The sequence below is a fragment of the Wolffia australiana genome, chromosome 1 (assembly GCF_029677425.1).
Source record: "Wolffia australiana isolate 7733 chromosome 1, ASM2967742v1".
Lineage (NCBI taxonomy): Eukaryota > Viridiplantae > Streptophyta > Magnoliopsida > Alismatales > Araceae > Wolffia > Wolffia australiana.
The window spans coordinates 21398981-21419444 of record NC_135835.1 but is presented as its reverse complement, the minus strand read 5'-3'; the positions used below and the strand labels follow the sequence as shown (position 1 = coordinate 21419444).

General features: G+C 42.0%; 1 protein-coding gene and 1 long non-coding RNA gene across 2 annotated transcripts; both read left to right on the top strand.

Moving 5' to 3' along the window:
• On the top strand, positions 1–676 carry LOC144707884 (uncharacterized). Its single transcript, XM_078581156.1, has 3 exons — positions 1–255; positions 370–425; positions 481–676. The coding sequence occupies exons 1-3, from the start codon at positions 1–3 to the stop codon at positions 674–676; spliced, it is 507 nt and encodes a 168-aa protein (XP_078437282.1).
• A 7617-nt stretch (positions 677–8293) lies between these two features.
• On the top strand, positions 8294–10652 carry LOC144710695 (uncharacterized). The gene is made up of 3 exons (XR_013583376.1): positions 8294–9085; positions 9160–9252; positions 9416–10652. It is a non-coding gene; the product is annotated as an uncharacterized LOC144710695 (long non-coding RNA).
• Positions 10653–20464: the final 9812 nt, after the last annotated feature.

Here is a 20464-nt window from a genome sequence, read left to right as displayed (position 1 = left end):
ATGCCCTTCGGCCTCTCCAACGTGCAGAGTACCTTCCACCGGCTCATGATCGTGGTACTCCCTGCGTTCATAGGGAAGTTTTTGTTGTTTACTTCGACAACATTCTCAGATATCGCCACACGCAAGACGAGCATCTTGACCATCTTCGACAAGTTTGCTCAGTCCTTAGGCGTGAGCAGCTATGCGCTCATTCGAAGAAGTGAAGTTTCCATACCCCTGAAGTTGCCTTCCTTGGCTTCATCGTATCCGCCCAGAGTATTGTCGCAAACCCAAAGAAAGTCTGAGCTATCATGTCGTGGCCCCGTTGGCAAACGTCCACGACATATGGAGCTTTATGGACTTGCTACATTATATTGGTGTTTTATACAGAATTTTAGTACTGTCATGGCTCCCATCACTGACTGCATCAAGGTGGAACCGTTCACGTGGACAAAGGCAGTAGATTGAGCTTTCTAGCATGTGAAGCTCATGGTGACCCAGGTGTCTGTCCTATGCCCACCCAACTTCGAGAAGGTCTTCAAAGTTACTTGCGACACTTCGGGCGTCAGAGTCGGGGGTACTTAGCCAGGAAGGACACCCCATCGAGTTCTTCAGCGAAAACCTGAACGACGCACAACTCAGTTACTCGACTTACGACAAGGAGTTCTATGTGTTTGTCCAAACACTGAAGCACTGATCATACTATCTCCTCTCGAAGGAGTTCGTACTCTTCTCGGATCACGAGGCGCTCAAGTACCTCCACTCCCAACAAAAATTGAGTGATTGTCACGCAAGATGGATCGAGCATCTGCAGGATTTTACTTTTGTCATCAAGCACAAAGGGAAAGGACAACATCGTCACTCAGTCAGTGAGCACACGTGCTAATCGTGATGAGGGTAAAGATCCTTGGGTTTGAGACCATTCGGGAAGGATACACCAGCTGCCCTGATTTTGGGTTCGTCATCATAGAGATCCAGCAAGGACCGACTCATGAACTATGGGACTACGTCATCACCGATGGTTTTCTGTTCTACTGAAATAGGCTATGCGTGCCACGCATGTCACGTCGTGACTTCCTTATGTGGGAATGTCATGCCGAAGGTCTTAGTGGCCACTTCGGCCGCAACAAGACCATTGCTGCCGTAGAATATCAATTCTACTGGCCCAGTTTGAAGCGCAACATTGGCAACATTGTCGCCCAATGTCGTGTATGCGCCTTGACCAAGCAGGCCAAGAAGAGCTCAAGGTTATACACCTCATTACCGGTGCCCAAGCATCCATGGGACAATGTCAGCATGAACTTCATCCTAGGGTAAGCTTGGACCGCACAAAGATACGACTTCATTATGTTCGTCGTTGACAGGTTTTTGAAGATGGCGCACTTTGTGCCTTGCGTGAAGACGTCCCACGCCATGCAGGTTGCACAATTATTCTTTCGAGAAATTGTGCCCCTACACGTGTGACCCACTTTGATCGTCTCCGACCGAGACATCTGCTTCACTAGTTATTTCTAGAAGACCTTGTGGAGTTTCCTCAGGACAAAAATTAAGTTCTCGATGGCTTACCACCCTCAGACCGATGGCCAAACGAAGATGGTCAATCAGAGTTTAGGTAACCTACTCCGGTCCGTAGTCTGTGAGCACCATGTGACATGGGATTCGATAATCCCCCGCGCTGAGTTTGCCTATAACTCCTCGGTGAACCAAACCAGTGGGTTGAGCCCATTTGAGATCACCTATGGCCAGGCTCCTCGTCGACCACTCGACTTAGCACCCGTAGATCCTCATGTTAGAGTATTCGAGGATGGTCCTGAATTCGCTCAGCATGTTTCCTCATTGCATAAGCATATTCATGACAGTATCACTAGCCAAAATGCATTGTACAAGCAGGCTGCCAACTTGCATCGCCAACTTTGAGTGTTCGATATGGGAGACCGAGTGATGGTGGAGAGATATTCGCGCGGGACAGCTACCAAGCTACACGCTCGTAGCGACGGCCAATTCTCGATCCTCCAAATAATGGGCGATAATGCCTACGTCATCGAAATCCCTCCTAAGTGGGGGATCAGCTCCACGTTTAATGTGGCAGACCTAGCTCTGTACCAAGCCCCTTATCCTCCTTGTGACCCAGCCTTTCTAGACTCCTTCACTTTGAGTGAATTTGTCGCGACCACTCCCCCGATCATTTCGCCCGAGTGGCACGAGTCACTCAATTGTATACTACAAGAGGTAATTAACTATGCAGGGGACGAGGTATCGCGAAGGTTCTTGGTGCATTGGCACGGAAGTACAAGTGCAGACGTCACATGGATTACAAAGGCCGAGTTACAATGCCTTCGACAAGATCTTCTTCAGCCGCTGCCATTTACTTCCCAAAACTCATCGGAGCCGAGTTCTTCCAACCTCGAGAGGATTGATGGCACGCAACAGCCCAACTCCCTAGAGACATCTTCAGAGATGCCGACATCATCATCCGCACCTCCATCGGTTCATGTTCAATCCAACCAGCACGCCAAGGCGACCGTGAAGGGGCCCGGGTTCAAATAGCTCGAGTGAAAGCACATTCAAGATCGTTCGGTTTTTTGGTATCATTCCATTTGTGTGTTCGTCCGTCATTTTGTTTGCTGCGCCTTTGTCTTCTTCGTGTCTTTCTTGCTTCTTTATTCTGTCTATAGTCCATCATTTATCTATCGTTCGTGCGTCTTTTAATTTTACTTTATAAGGGGTCCTTATTATTTGGACCCCCCCACACTTTTATGCTTTCTTTTCTTGTTTGGTTGTAATAGGGGCCCCTTATATAGGGACCCCTTAATGGATCCTTCCACCCCCTCCTATTTTACCTCTTGAGAGCCCAATTTTAGTTTCCCTATTAAAGATAAGGGATGGCGCCCTAAGAAGGTAGACTAGTTTTTCTCGTATTGGAATTTGTTGAGAAGAACAGGTCTCGCCCTCAAGAAGAACAAGGAAAGAGGGCTGAAGGAAGTAACTGAGCTGGAGGAGAAAGACGCCCCCAAGGAGGCAGGTCGGGTCGACGACAACCCCTTCCGTCACTCCACAACGACCGTCTGCATCTCCAACGGCCCAGCCGGCCTCGCGCTTCAAGAATCGACAACTAGTCGTGCCACCTGGCCGTGGGGCGTCCCTGGTCACAATCGGGCGCTGGCCCGGCTCGCCACGCTGTAGAGGGAATTGTGCATGCGTTGGGTCAACCCACGAGATCCATAGGGTTATTACGACCTTGATTCCGTTGCTCGGCACGTGAATCTCTCTAAGGGAGTTCTCGCAATGGGTATCTCCCCTTTACGGTCAAACCCCCCCGCTGTTGATCGTGCAGGACGACTTGACAGCCGGTGATGCTGATTATTGCTGAATGTGGACGTCGCTTGTTGTTAACCTGGGAGTCTATGCGCTGCAAGGGCTGAGGCTCCCAATGCGCTCTCGTCAGGTCGACTGATGTTGCTGAGTGAGAACCCCTCTACATGCACGCATTGACTGTCACCCTGCTGCCGCTGCCACAAGCTTGATTTGGCACCCCGTGTTTGCCGCTCGGTCTCCATCAACCTTGGACGACCATACCCACAGCCCGCTGACACTTGTGCCTTGACTGCTCGACTCCAACTCTCAAGTGGCGCCCACTTCACCTAGAGTGGTAGCACTTTCTGAGTTGTGGTCGTTGCCTGCACTGCCGCGCTAATGCGCTTCTCCGTTGCCCTTCTCTCTTCAGCCCAAAATCTCCCTATCTGCTCCTGCGCCCGTCACTAGTCGAGCTACGCCAGCCCTTCTCTGGCATGTCTCCCACTCGTATCTGCCCGCAATTCCCACTTGCTGCATTCGACAAAAATCTTGACGACGAGCAGCTCGCCACTAGTATTTTACCTCTTGTAGGTACTTCGCCCTCCTGCTCACGAGTTATGTTGTCTTTTGTAGTATATTTATTATTGCCTCAACCGCGCTCGGGCTAGAGATATGTTAGAGAGGATTGAGAGATAAACTACAATAATTTGATTGTCTTATTGGTACGACTTGAGCCCGTCCGCTACGTGCGAGCCCCTACAGATTTATTCTATTTGGCACCGTAGGTGCCTTCATTCCTCCAACGAGGTTCAGGAGGCCACCGTCGCCGTCACCCGACAACCCCTTCAGAGCTCGGAGTTTGGCACACTTCATCATGTCAGGACCTGCAAGTACGACCACATAGGACACATCATCTCATTGTATGTGCATACCCGTCAGGGCCTATTCGTTGGATGACGTCGTGATGACGTCTGACACCACTATTTAGGTAACCGAGCATCGACTCAGTACAGACCAGACGACGCTTTAGACAACATCCGGCATCAAATCCCCTTGTGGGGGAAGATGGAGATCCAAGAGGAAACAACACTTTCAAAATACTTTTCCAATGAATCTCTAATATTTCATGCAATAATCCCACCCCCTTTATAAAATGTGAGGGGGTGGTGGTGAAATTGTTTCCAGAATGGGCCTTCTTAGGGGAAATGTCCAACAAGGACTCTTCCCTCAGAGTGTTAACAAAAAAAAAACACTCACAAAAACAACAAGTTTAGGGTGCATTGTAACAAATATACTTGCAAGCAAACCCTGGTTTTGCCAAAAAAATACCGCGATCTATTTTAAATAGTTATTATTTAACTTCCTAAAATAAAAATACTGAAAGAAAGTTTATCAAAATTATCTGTAAAGTTATGATCCACATAATTTAGGTTTTCCTCCATTGCATAATTTAGGGTCTATGTGGTTTGACCCGTACCCAAATTGATACTTATGAAGGAAACATTATAAATGTTTTGCTTAGTCCATGAATTAATGATGATCTGTACCTTTTTTCTATTCTATCAACTATATAAAGTATAATGTGAAAAAGGGGATGATTAACAGCAAGGAGGAGAAACAATTCTGAAATCTGATTTATGATTTTCATAGATAAAAAGTTTACACAAAGAGATAACTATTAGGAGTTAAAATGGTAGAGATAACTCATGTTGGAATAAATGTTCTCCTGAGGAATTGGATCACTTTCAGGATGAGTGATTACAGTAAGGGGTGCTTAGGGCTTAATCCTCCTTAAGGATCCAGACGTACGGTAAAGAAAATAAGGAGAGAAGTACTAGGCCTTACTGATCTTGTTGGTTCCAATAACTTGTCTCTAGACTGTGATCCAAACAGTAAGAGAAATATTTGGAATTTTTACATGTTATATTGAATGTGGCGATGCTCTCAACAAGTACTTTATCTAGGAGCAAGAATAATTTTCCCATGCTAAGCACTTTTTGGCAGATAATAAGAAGAATATCAAAAAGGGAAGAAGAAATTCACCAAAATAATCCAATCAATGTATTAAAATTTGATTTCAAAGACCTGTTGTATCCTTCGTGGCAAACCAGGGTTCGGCAAGTCCAGGGAATGTTTCCCCCTCTTCCTGCTCTTTTTCTTAACAATTCAATCACATGGATTGAGAGTGGAGGAAAAGATGAGATAACCTGAAAATTTGAGCTCAATCTGATGACTGGATCTTGGAATATCCTAGTTTGAAATGGGAGAATTCTGCCCATTCCATTGCTTTTATCTCGCTTCTCCATGGTGTCAGCAATACATTAGGGTTTCAGCACTTGTGATCTCCCAAAAAGTGCATCCCTTAATTGATGCAATAGTCCCCCATTAGTTAATGTAGTCAGTAAATGGAATGTACACAGTCAGTCCCAAAAAATGCATCAACAAATGGAATGTACACATTTGACCACAGAGAGCATGCCGCATGTCTGACTCTGCAACAGACATTAAAAATCATCTATTTTAAAAACGCCAATTTTTTTTTCAATGGGCCACGTAGGTTAATCTCTTGCCACCACTTTCCTAGTGAGGCTTAAAGAAAAAAAGATGGTTTCTACATAATTGGTCCTTTTGACCTAACAAATTGCACGATCAAAAAAAAAAACTTGTGCAAATTTAATATCTAATTCATTTTTTCATTCAATGAATCATTAAGGCACTCATAGACATGTGGCAGAATAATGCATAAACCCATAATTAACTGAAAATTTCATTGAATTTTGAATAAGAAAATAGTATTGTCCTCTAAAAAATATTGTTTAGTAAATTGACGACAAATACTAAAAGTATCCATAAAACTCAATAAATGCCTTGAGTTATTCAAAAGAGTCATTCTATAAATTTGAAAAAAAATGGTGTAAATCCCAGAGTCCAACGAAGATGGTAAAATATCAAAAAATCTGGGAAATGTGTAAAAACATATGAAATGCCCAAGTCATCTCTGGCATACATATACCATCACCAAACATCATTGGGGTTCTATTTGATGCATAAAATGTTTTAACTTGATCCTATAATATACCAATATTATATTTAGTACTGAATGCATGAGTTGCAAGATTAGATGAAAATGATACCACTGCAAGTCATTAGATGTTCCATCAGATATATAATGTTTTAAAAATTGCAAGATATGTGTGCAATAAATAAAGCTGGTTAAAGGAAGGCATACGGACAGTTTTTTGGGCATGTGGTGCATGGGTGGCCGTGACAGCAAATGGGATGCAAGTTCTCATGTAGGCACCTGGTACTAGGGAAGGGCATGTGGTGCAGTACAAAAAATTGCACTGACTATGCAAATTTTCAACCGCACAAGAAGCTTCGTGCAATATGCGGTGCGGATTCGTGCAGAAATTCGTACCTCACATCGCACAAATTTGCATAATTTTTGAAATTATCCTTTAAGTTCATGGAGAATGTCTTATTGCATTTTTACCCCTGCAACGCCCGACCGTTAGTCTTTTTAAGGGCATATATGCGAGAAAAATTAAATAAATGTCCCTCCGAATTCTGAAATGGCATGGAAATCCTATTTTACTAATAGTTGTACCCATTTATTTTATTTTTCTATTTAAATGATATTTCCTCCAATAAATTCCATTAAAATTTGATAAAATTTAGATAATATTCCAGAAAATTCTTAACTTCGTTTCCATCTTAACTATTATTATTATGATAAGCATTTAAACCTGCCAATTTCGTATAAAAAGTTATTCCAGGCTTAAATAACTTCATATAATTGGTGAATTAACAGGAAATAGTGAAAACTCAGACATTCACTTGGAATAATAAATGGAATGCAAATATATAACCTACATGTGTATAACCTATATTTTCTAAAACCTGTATAATCTGCATAATCTATATTTACTGTAATAATCTGATGCACGCACCCATTTTGGCCAGTGAATATGAGTTCAGATCTATGTATAATCTTTCTGATCTGTATCATATATATCTATATAAAATATATTTATTAAATTTTGTATAATCTGTATAATACACATTTATTGTCATAATTTGATGCACCCACCCATTTTGGGGAGTGAGAGTGACTTGAAATCTATATATAAACGTTATGATCTGTATAATCTATATCTCTATAACATATATTTATCAAACCGTGTATACTCTGTATAATATAAATTTAATGTCATAATTTGATGCACCAAGCAATTTTTGGTAATGAGAATGAGTTGAATCGATATATAATCTTTATGATCTGTATAATCTATATATACAACATATAGTTACTAAACCCTGTATAATCTCTATAATATATATTTACTGTCATAATTTGATGCACCCACCCATTTTGGCTAGTGAGAATGAGTTGAAATAGTTTGAAATTTATATATATTCTTTATGATGTGTATAATCTATATCTGTATAACATATATTTATTAAACCCTGTATAATCTGTCTAATATATATTTGCTGTCATAATTTGATACACCTACCCTTTTTGGCTGGTGAGAATGAGTTGAAATACTTTGAAATATATATAATCTTTATGATCTGTATAATCTATGAGGGTGCACGCCATCAAAGATCGTCGACGACGTCGTCCGCGCCACCCACAGCCGTCGTCAAAGATTGGGTGATAAATGCTCAATTATCGCTTTTCGTTTTCATTGTTCTCTCTCGTGTTATATGTTTTCCCGTCTCATCGTTGTGTTTCCGACGCGTTCGCGATGCGTCCCTACGTTATTCATCGTCGCCACGGGGAGGGGTCCTTAGCCATTTTGGATCCCCTCCCTTGTGCCCTTCTTTCATTGTTTTCTCTTATTTTTTATTTCATTTGTAATTTCCCGTTTAATTTTGTAATGTGGGGGCCCATTATATAAGGGCCCCCTTAATGGACCCTTTTCTTCCCCCCCCTTCTGGACCCAATTGGGGGCCCATTGACCTCTCCCCTTTATAAGGGAAGAGGGGGCACCCTAAACAGTCAGACCAGGAAGAAACAAGGAAAGAATCGTGTGTTTTGTTTTCTGGTCTCCCTCCGTCGTTCAGAGAAGAAAACAGAGGGGGGAGGAGAGGGGAACGGTGAAGCACCCCAGGGAGGTAGCACTGGAGGGAGTAAGGGGAAAGCCTGAAGATCTTTCCCAAGACCTCTCCTCTTCCCAAGCTTCTCATCCGCTCCGCCCGCCGCGGAAGAAAGAAGCCGTGCCGTCCAAAGCAGTCAATCGTGATTACTTGTTTCTTTTTTTTTCTCTTCCCGCACCACCCGGTCCACTGTCGCCAAACGCCGCATCCATCCCTATACGCGGTCCACGGGAATCGTGACCCATGAAGCAGCGTTGAAGACTCAAAACTCCAAGTGGCACTACGTGGTTTAAGGGCCCTGACGAGGGTGAGTCTTCCCCACGCCGCAGATCGCCCGGGCCCTCGAATGGTCTGTGGAAGAAAAGAAGAAGTTGACGCGGCCATACGCTAACCCCTTCGACGGGAACACCTGCTGGATCCCTACAGTTTTCTTGAACGAACCGATCCGCATGCCTGGATCTCGGCCCAACGCCAGGATTCTCGTCGTCGCCGTACTTCCAGGGAAATTCACCGTAACCGCAGCGCGGAATTCGGGCTGGGAATTCTAATCCCATTTCTGTCGGCCGAACGCAGCTTAACGTGATGACTGCACGAACGGGATCTGAACGCAACTGTCCGCGGGACCGTGAACGTCTGGTCTGCCAGCTGCCGAAGAACGATCTTAGCCGCTCGCACTTGCAGAGCGACCCGCCCGGGCTGAATATTGAAGGTTAGCCCGACAAGTCCCACAGATTTGCTTGAGCCTCGATGCCACCACTGATCGCCACCCTTTTTTACCTATAGCTCCGGCACCATCACCCTTGCTTGTTGAGCCACTCTGAACTCTCCGGCGACTCTCCGCCACACCCCCTTCGACTGGTGGAGCCCCCCTACGAGGTACGCCGTCCTCTCCCCTCGCTCGTTTACTTACCGCTTGCAGTATAATTTTGATTTGACTCCACCACGCTCGGGCTAGGTAGGTGAGAGAGGAATAATTGAGAGAACTATGACAACTTTGAGTGTCTTACCATTACTGACAAGTCCGTCCGTTACGTGCAAGCCCTGCGGATTGATTCCTTTCGGCCGTAGACACCTTCGTCGCTCCGACGAGGTTCGAGAGGCTACCATCGTCGTCACCCGGCGACCCCATCCAAGCTCAGAGCTCGGTGCCTCCCTCGAGTCTAAGCCTGCACGTACGACACGTAGAATGCATTTCATAACGTTGTAGTTACATAAACCGTTAGGGTTTCATCCATTGGACGACAACATCGTTGACGTTCGATACCACTATCCATTATCGGCACCGAGCCATCATACTCGGTGTAGACCGGACAGCGTCCTAGATGACATCCGATCTTAATCTATATCTGTATAACAAATATTTATTAAACCCTATATAATCTGTATAATATAAATTTAATGTCATAATTTGATGTCTAGTGAGAATGAGTTGAAATAGTTTGAAATCTATATAATCTTTATGATCTGTATAATATATATCTGTATAACACATATCGATTAAACAGTGTATAATCTGTATAATATAAATTTACTGTCATAATTTGATGCACCCACCCATTTTGGCTAGTGAGAATAAGTGAAATAGTTTGAAATCTATACAATCTTTATGATCTGTATAACATATATTTATTAAATAGTGTATATTCTGTATAATATAAATTTACTACCATAATTTGATGCACCCACCCATTTTGGCTAGTGAGAATGAGTTGAAATCTATATATAATTATAATGATCTGTATAATCTATATACGTATAACATATATTAAACCATGTATAATATGTATAATATAACTTGTATAAGAAAAAGAAGAACAAGACGAATAAAAGAAGAACAAGAAGAAGAAGAATAAAGAAGAACAATAACAAGAAGAAGAAGAAGAAAATAAGAATAAAAGATGATGAAGAAGAAAAGAATAAGAATAATAAAATAATAGAAAGAAGAAAAGAAGAAGAAGAAAAAGAAGATGAAGAAGAAGGAAAAAAAAAGGAAGTTCGTGCTCAAGTTCTGAAAACATCAGATTCTGATCTGATTAGATATTTGATCAAAACTTAACTCCAATCAAAATAAGAACATGATCATTCATTGGTGTCCACTTTTAATCTAAATAAAATGATCATGATCAAATGCTGATATCAATATCTTCCTGATAAAAATGGATATTTTACAAGAACCAGATTATGATTAGAATTTATCATGGATTATAAACAGAATCTGATTACTGATCATGATCAACTTCTGATCCAGATCTATGATTTGGATCAAATATTGATGTCAATATGACCATGATTAAAGTACTCATCAGGATTAAATTGTGATCAGTGTTGAGTCTTGATCAGATCTGATAACTTGTCATAACCTAAAACGGATTGAAATAGGAATTTAACCAAAATCAGATCGTGACAAGATGTTCTAATTCTTCAACATCAAATACAGCTTTTTAAAATAGGAATAATGAAGCTTTCTAATGAGATTGTTGAATACCACCATCATTTTTATCATTGAAAAAACTATCAAAAAATATATGAAAATGGGAGACTATACTCGAGAGTAGGACAAAGATAGATAGATTCACAAATAGGGATGTGAGAAATAGGATGCAGATCAAAATCCAATTCTTCAACATCTAATAGCAGCATTGAAGCAATCGAATAATATTGTTCAATACCACCATCATTTACATTACTGAAATCAAATGAAGAAACCCATTACTGAAGATGAGCCTGACCTAGAAAGAAAACTCGCAAGATAACAAATCCCCCAATTAGCTCCCAGAGCATAACCCTGAGATGAGAAAAGGGACGAGTAGATGAAATTGAAATAAATAATCAAGTAATCGACAATAATTGAGAGGAAAACAGACTGAGATAGAAGTGATAGAATAGTTTAAATGAATTCAACTTCTGATAGAACTGCATTCATCCTCAATAATCAGTCGAACGAATAAAGAGGGGAAGAAGGTACGAAAATGAAGAAACAGAGGAAGGAGAGGAATAATAACGAGAAGATTTCACTGATGAATACCTCACATTTATCAATCAATCATGTTATAGGGGAAAATTCCATTTATCAATAATCAAAGTAGATCACTAATTACCTTCACCTTCAGACTTGGCAGTGTCTTCTCCAAATGAGAGTTTTCTCAAATGCACAATACAACGTCTTCTTCAAAGGCAGGGAAAGATAGAGAGCGAGAGAGACAGGGAGAGGGGAAAGGAAGACAAGCAGGAAAGCAGAACGGAGAGGAGAAGACGAGCAGGAATGCAGATTGGAGTCAGCGAGACTGAGAGAGAGCGAGAGTACGGGCGAGTGAGGGGGGGGAGTCTTCGAAAAAATTCACACCTTCGCATATATTTGCACTGCACAGACCTCTGTGCGCTGTGTGGTGCAGTGTGTAAAAATCTTGTGCGGTGCGGTGTGCAAAATTTGCACCGCACTACACAAATGCACCAAAATTTTTCAGTCGCGCAAACAGACCAAGCCTACCTGGTACATGGGTATTCACAAGAGCATGTTGTGGTATGATAACACCCTATATTATGTGCTTAATCCAAGTAATTAGCACAAATTTATGCATTTCAAGAGTTTAAAATAGGGTTGTTATCATATATATACTTGTTAATTAATATTATAAGTAAATTCCAGTTTTCCCTAATTGAATGTACCTTGTGATTTTTATGGAATTTATTTAAGCTTAGAATACATCTGTTTAAATGAAAATACAAGGTTGAAATTTTAATTTTGCTGTGAATTAATATGGGGATGATTTTTTTAGAATTGTATCAAATTTTTTGTGAATTTATTTGACAATGAAAATAATTTTTAAATAGAAAAAGGGTATATTTATAAGGAAAATATGAGTTTTAAAGCAATCTCTAAAGTTGGAGGGATTTTTGGTTGAAAGTATGCCCTTAAAACAGCTCTCTGTTACCCATTGCATGCTTAAAGATTGATGGAGCACACTAGCCTACCCCATCGGAGACATCTTCAGAGCTGCCATCTTCGTCATCAATGGCCTCGCCGGTTCACGTCATGCGCAACAAGCATGCCAAGGCGCAAGTGAAGACACACGGGCTCAAATACATGAGGTAACGTACGTTTGCGCATTTCAAACATTTTGTTTTCACGCGGCCCATGCTTGTCCTGTTCATCGTATCACCATATTCGTGTTCGTCATGTCCGTGTTTGTGTTTGTCATGCGTCACATCATTTGTGTACCATTATATGTTAAGTGTTTTATTTATGTTATTTGTTTTAAAGTGGACCCCTATGGATAAGGGCCCCCATATTGCACCCTCCCCCCTTGAGGGACCCATCTTGACCCCCTATATAAGGAAGGGATGGGCACCCTAAGGAGGTCAGCCACGTTTTTTTTTTTGTGAAAGAACTTTAGTTCAAGACGCGGTTTATCGCAAGAAGGAGAAGAGGAGGAAGAAGAAGAGGAAGGAGAAGAAAAGGCAGAAGAAAGGAGGCCTTGCGCCGCCAGCCTGATCATCCATCATTAAGAGTGGCATCCTCCTCTTTTCATGCACATCATTAGCGTCGCCTGCGCAGTCGGGAAAGAGCCCCGTCAGAATAACGGCAACTCGAGCGTGCAACACTGCTGACTTTCCTGGGTGTGCCACAAGATCATGCGTGTTCCCATCAGCGTCACTCTATCCTGGTTGCAAAGATCATCCCTATTCAATGTTCAACATAGTCGCTCCCCCCACCACACGGTTGGCTATTGCACCGCATGCACGTGAGCTGATCCCGCTTGTTGTCAGTGCCGCAACTGGTACGATGCCTTACTACAGTCGTGCCTTCGCACAGCTCGACCGCACAACACCGTTGATTTAAATGCGGCCTGCCACATTGCCTGCAAGATTGTTTCGCACCACTAATTCGACCCCGTGCATCAGCACAGTTCCGTTGAGGTCCCGCCAATCCAAGACTGCACTGGCACACGCATCTGGTGAAGTTCACTCAAACGCACCGCATCATCATTACCACCAGCGCTGACGGCGCACTTTGCCCTGCTTGCACTGATCTGCACTTGGCACGCCGACGCCACCACACGTGCCATTGTTACCACGCTCCTCAACGCCAACAATTGTTGTGTCTGCCAAACGTTGCACCGACGCCAACGCAAATCTCCCCCGCGTTCTGCCCGGGTTGCTCTGTGCCATGCCCACGTGCCACCGTTACTGCTAAGCGCGTGCCGTCGTCGCCGTTCTCTACATCGCCCGCTGTCGCAAAGCTCCCCGCACACACCGTGTCACTACCGCCTTTGCACCCCTCGACCATCGTGACACACGGCACGCCTCTGCTAAACCAGCTCCTTCACGTCTTCCTCCTAGCAAATCACATCCTACGCTGCATTTTGTCTGCCTATCGAGCAACATCGCACCCATTTTCCTGCATGTCTCTACCGCACCTGCTCACATCAATCGTTGCCCCGACGAATTCACCAACATTGGGATGATCGGCCAACGAGGTACCCCGTTCCCCTTGCTTGCCCATTAAATTTTCTACTTTACTATATTACTCAGCTGCACTCCACCACACTCAAAGTAGAATAAGTGAGAGACAACTATATCCAGAAAACTACGTCTTGAGTGAATTCTTAAGTATGGGTTTAGCCCATCGGTTACGTGTGGGCGCCAACGGGACTATCCTGCTTGATGCCGTAGTCGACGTCCTCACTGCGACATGGGCCAGAAGGTCACCATCACCGTCACCGGTCGTTCGCCCCGGAGCTCGGAGCTCGGCGAAACCCCATGAGTCAGGGCATGCACGTACCTCCGCCTAGGTTCACTGCATCACGTAGTTTCATTTCCTGTAGGAATTTTACCTGTCGGACAACGTCCCCGACGACGTCCCGCATCAAATATCCAATTAAAATATTTGTAGGGTTTTTATCAAATTAATCGGGATTTGTATGGTTTTTTTTAGTAAATATGGAAGAGAGAGAAAGTGGAGGGGCATATGCATACATATTTTTGGGCAGTGTCTGTTTGCCCACACCATTTTAACCAGGGGCTTTCTGAAAAATTTTGGGAAATCAAGTTGCCAATACCAGATGGTGCAACCTCAACCACTGGAAAGGAATCTGACAGCTTTCATGCATTCAGTGAGAAACCTTCCTTTGGGCGGGGTAAGTTCACCGCCCGTGCTGCGCATTCAACGTGCATGCACCGGAGGTGTCATGGCCCAATCTGATTGGCTGGCAATGGTAAAAAAGCACAGGTTGATGTAGGAGGACGTCGGTGACGTCCTACGGCGGGCGCGTGATCCGCTCGTCCTACTCGGGGACGATCATCGGGGATCGCACGTCCCGCTCTGGGGGCTCCCAGAAAGGTCCTGCAAGGGGCCTCAATTCGATGAAGCCGACGGTGATGCGGTCTCCACATGGTCTGCGCACACGTGGTCTTCGTCGAGGCATTGGCAGGCCCCGACGATCGGAGGGCGGGTAAGTCTATTGCCAGGATGACGAGACAACGGCAAACGGTAACGTTATAGGCGTCGGGATAGCAGTGCGGTGGCACAACATCAGCTGCAACGGTGATGACAGCGGCGATGGCGGCGGCGTGTGCTGATCAGGGCAGCAGCATGTGGCGCCCGAGGGTGGCGACGTGCGGTAGCCGAGGGCTGCTGGAGGCAGCCGTCGAGGGCGGGCGGAGGCGGTCGTCGAGGGCGGTTGGAGGCGGCCGTCGAGGGCGGCTGGAGGTGGCCGTCGAGGGCGGCTGGAGGCGGCCGTCGAGGGCGGCGGGAGGCGGCCGTCGAGGGCGGCTGGAGGCGGCCGCCGAGCACGGCAGAGGTGGTACCACGCGGCGCGCGGTGGCCACGCGCAATGGTGGCAGCCCCGTGCAAGGGCGGCGGCCCCTTGCAAGGGCGGCTGCCCCGTGCGGCCGGCGGCGGCCCCGTGCAGCGGGCGCCTGCCCCGTGTGGTGGGTGGCGCTCCCGTGCAACAGGCGGTGGTCCTGCGCGGCGGGCGGCGGCCCTGCGCGATGGCGGCAGCCCCGTGCGAGGGTGGTGGCCCCGTACGAGGGTGGCTGCCCCGTGAGGCGGCAGCTGCCCCTCAACCTGGGACCCCCACGACGGCGGCGACCGCCGCCTAGGGTTCCGTTGGCATGTCCCGATGGAACAGGAGGGGGGGCGGAACGGGACGGGCGGCCAAAGTCGGCCCTGTTCCCGTTCCGGCCTTCTCTCTCCCTCCCTCTTTTCTTCTTTCTCTCCCCTTTTTTGATTCCTTTTTTTTCCAAAAATTCAAAAGAGACTTCTTTACTTCTTAACCAAGGGGTCCTATATACAGGCCCCATGAGGAACAAGGGAAACCCTAAACTAAAACATGAAAATTTGACTAAACCTAGGAAAAAAAACCTAGATAACTTGAGGGCATCGCCATCACCGGTAAGTGCATTTTGAAATGTATTCCTTTTATTTTTTCTTCCTTTTGATTTTAAGATGTGGTGCACCGAGGAGGAAGGAGAAAAATTGATTTTAAGTTTAGCCAGCCAATCAATGATCGGCATGCGATTGTGCGTTTTGAAAAAATTAAATTAAATAAATGAAAATTGATCTAATGGTTCAGATTGGCCAATTTTGATTCATTAGTACCTTTTGTGTTGAAGTTGGATTGAGCTCAAACTTTTATGGATTTGCTTTTCTCGACCTCCTCTTTTTATCTGTATGGTGTGATCATTTAGATCAAGCCGACATCAACGGATAAAAATTAATCATCTTTTGGGGGTAAAATGGTATAAAAGCTGAAATTCCATTCAACCTAAGTATAAAAGCTGAAATTCCAGATGAAGAGGTCATTGGGGAAGGGGCTCTTTCACAACTGCAAGATAGAAATGAGAACCAGCCTGGATCATTTGATTTTGGTATTCTTACTTCATTTGATTTACATTTTAGTGTAATCTGAATTGTTTGTTAGTGAAATTCGTGATTTTTCTTCTTGATCTCAGTATGAATTTGTAAATCGCTAGGCTTGAGGGGCATGTAAAAGCCCTTATGAAGATTGATAGGATAGATTATGAAATTTATCTGGCTATTCCACTTTCACACTAAAATATATATATAAGAGTTTAATTTGTACAATATATAAGACTGTGTTTACGAGATAGTGAATTTAAATACCCAATTCCCCTAAAACAAAAAAGATTAATTTTTGTTCTTGATCTCTCTACTTGACTCCTTTGATCATTTTTATTGGATCAAAGGAATCCCTAAGTCAGTTTAGAAATCCCTAATTCTTCTACTCTTCCCATATCTTCTACCCCTATTTCAAAACTCTTTATATAGTTAGGTTAATTTGATCTTCATTGAATATTGAATTAACCATAATTAGAGTCAGATAAATCAATCGTATAAGTAATTGAAATACCTTACTAGCTTCCCTTGGACAATACACATACTTATCACTATACATTTTAAGCTAAGGTTTTATAAATTTTATAGTATAAGCTAAAATCGACAACACTAAGGGATTATAAAATTGCATAATTCACCCATGTTTTTGGATTATCATGGTCAAAGAGTTATGTGTGTGTGAGGAGACAAGAAACTATGGAAAATTCCAAGGACTTTTAAAAATAAGTATAAGCATGTATAAATCCAAGACCACCAGATGTGAGTTATTATTGCACTCCACTCACATTCTTCTCTTTTTCATCATTCTCAAATGTTGCTTTCAGTGAAACTTTATGGGGAGAAAATCCTCTCGGGTCTCTAGAGGTTGATGCAAACTTTGGATTGAAGCCACAAAAGCCCATTTTTTGGATGTTGATGAAGAGTTACTTCTTTGTCTTGATCAGTCCTGTAATTTATCTGTCATCATTATCATTGCTTCAAGAGGAAACAAGAGCTAAGGAGAGAAATAAGAAGAAGGGGAGGTATATAAAGAGTTTTGGCATGGACTCTATTAAGGGCCTTCTCCAATTATGCTTAAGGAGAACTTAAAGTTTATTTGTGAGCATCCAAAATACCATTTTCTTGTGACCTGCCAGGCCATGCATAACAGTTAAATCAATTTAGTTGGCTTATAACAATATTGGAAAACCTAGTTAATTGTACATAGTATTTTGTTTAGACTTATCACTCACAGATCAATTTGACCTAATAGAAATATTGAGTTTCCAACCCATGAAGTATCACACGACACCTCATGCTCTAGATGATAAAAAGATGTATAATGGCTCTCTCCGGGAGCCTTAAAATCATTAGCTACCATGTAGGTATAGTCTATAATCTGCCTGATGGTCCTAGGATGACTTAGGGTATGGTCAACCATCAAACACTATGTCATCTGAGTTAGTAGTGATGTATTGGAAAATCATCATAGAACTTTTCGATTATATTCCACATCCTTGGTCATGGGAATAATATTCAGGCATCATCTTTCTTGATATATCTCCTCTTATACGGAGAGTGGACATCCATCTTGTTCACTTGATCATCTTTATGAACTTCCTGATGTGTCTGAGCTAAGATGATTTGGAAATCCAAGAATAAGAAATCAAACGTCATGCTCAAAGTAAAAACCGTCGATCCACAAGACATCTGTGATATCTTAGGTATAAGGATCACTTATACCATCACGATGCTAATGAACTTGATTGATAATTTGGCATAAACCCTTATAGGGATTCATACAGATCAATTTAATGAACTCTTTCCCCTGAAGAGAACCCACTATGTGTCCTTACTGCCTCTACATGAATGCCTATGCGAATGACCATACTCGTCATATGAGTGAGACTAGATAGTGCTGTTATATTCCAATATTTTGATTCCCTTGTTGCGCATCCTTTGAATAAGATTATTTAGAATACAGTTTTTAATCTCAGTGATCCTAACATTGGTTTCACTTTATTATTTGATGCTGTTGTGGACTTCATCATTAGCATCACGCATGCATTGTAACAAATATACTTTATGAATAAACTCAATGAGATATCATATGTGTGGTTGGTTTCTGCTGACACGTATTTTCATCAATATATCACTTGGAAAAAAATCTAATCACTATTTGTGAGCAAACCCATTTTCCTAGTGAAGCTAAAAATATGGTGAACCAAAGGCTTCGTCTATGGATGTACTATATTGTTGATCCATGGAACTCATACTTACCAACATTTCATTTATAGATGGTCCTTTAAATCAAGTGAAGTTCCTTACAAACTTCTTTAACTTGTAATGAGACATTGAATCCTTTTTTCACTTGTGTGGTATCACCATTTATGCCACACAACAATGGTAAAGGATCTTTGACCATCCATTTATGTCACACAGTAGTGCAAATTTTTATTTATGTCTCACAACAATGGTATATGTCTCACCACAATGCCTGATTTACCAAAGTGAGGAACATTTGAACTACCCTTTCCACTTTGAGAGATCAAGTATAGTGTTATTCCATAAATTTTACCTCTTTATCTCTCTCTAGAAAATTCTGGACTTTATGTATTTCTTATTATTTTATATATAAATTTATATAAATAACAGTATTTCGTTTTTCATAGTGTCTTTATTGGGTTGATATGGCATTCCATGTGGCAACACATGATTGAGCTCATTCAGTTTTCTAGGTTGATAATCACTTAACATGTTATTGTGTGGTTCCATACCATAATGATACTATCTTTTTAGGAATAACCTTGAGATGGTTCTGGGGTATCAGATTTTTATTAAAAAAATAGAGAATGGATAGACAGGAATTATTATTGGGAAGCTGTATGTGTATTAATGTTACGTTGGGTGAGCTGTTCATTCTATTTTTATGTGATTTGTATACCACCTATGTTAGACGTTTCACTATATCTATGTTACAATCTTTAAGTTAAATCAAGATTTGGTAAATCTGTTTGAGACCTTTTTTATTTAATCGGACTATAGCTAATCAAAGATCCTATAACTGAGTCCTTTTTGCCTCAACCGTATCGCCAATCTAGATGTCTTACACTTTTGTGTTTCTTATATCATCCCACTATCCAAATCAGCTGCATGAGATGTACATTATCTAGTCATGGATATTTTACTTTCAAGATCACTCCATATCTTGTATTGTCACTATAAGTTTTATTACTCTTTGTTATTACTCATATATCGTATTCTCATTTTTATTACTCTTTTTTAGTCTGTATTTTGCGTCATATTTTTATTCCAAACCCACCCCTTAATTGATAACCTCAAAACCATGTAACGTTTTATGAGATTCAAAATAATTCAATAAACTTAAAAGTCTTGCTTCTTTGTCAGCATTATGACCTTAGTCATTTGACAACTTGGATTACTTTTGTTTGTCTAAAACCATATGGTTGGTTAGTCTTCTCCAATTCCTTTCTGATGTGACATGTCATGAACTAGGATATTGTTCTATATTGTCCCTTGATTTGTGTGTTTTTGATGCAATGACAAAGAGATATTATTACAAAATGTTAATGAAATTGTTGTCCAGGAGTAATTAATGTCCAGTTTTGGGTCTGGTATTTAGGATTCTGATCCATACTGGTTCTGCTTTCATTTTTTTGCTCTCATTTAGATGATTTGTCGTTCTAGTCAGGTCCATAATTTTTGGTCGTACTAGTTTGTTATAAATTGAATTCAAACTGAATGTATACTATCTTAAGTAAAATGATTTAGTTAAGATGTCAAACATTTCATGTGGTCAAGGACATGAAATTCAGAGGCCTGTCTTTTTTCGTTTGAATCTTGAATAACCTTGCACCAAAAACCATGGTTCCAAGTTATATGGACTAAAATTGCTGTTAGCAACAAATATCATTCAAAAGAAATCTGAAAACTACTTGAAAATTGGTTCAGGGAGTGAAAGATCTCTCTAGCTTTTGGACTGCAATTTTAAAATAAGAAAGGAGAAGTGGAGTTTGAAATTAGGGACCAAATTCTATATATAGACTTAGAAAATTAAAGGGTGATAATGGTATGTTATCAAAAGCCCAACAGTCATATTGATTATAATTAGATAATATGAAATAGTAATCCTTCTAATTTTAATTTTTTATTCTTTCTATTTTTCTATAGTTCAAAATATTTCTCAAGTGTTAAGACTAAAAGCTAGTACTTATGCCAATGATTTCATAT

Excerpts from the sequence above, each read along its gene's own strand:
- LOC144707884 (XM_078581156.1), top strand. The coding sequence starts at position 1 with ATGCCCTTCGGCCTCTCCAACGTGCAGAGTACCTTCCACCGGCTCATG. Across the intron at positions 256-369 it reads CTTCATCGTATCCGCCCAGA|AATTTTAGTACTGTCATGGC; the intron begins GTATTGTCGCAA and ends TGTTTTATACAG. Across the intron at positions 426-480 it reads ATCAAGGTGGAACCGTTCAC|GTGTCTGTCCTATGCCCACC; the intron begins GTGGACAAAGGC and ends ATGGTGACCCAG.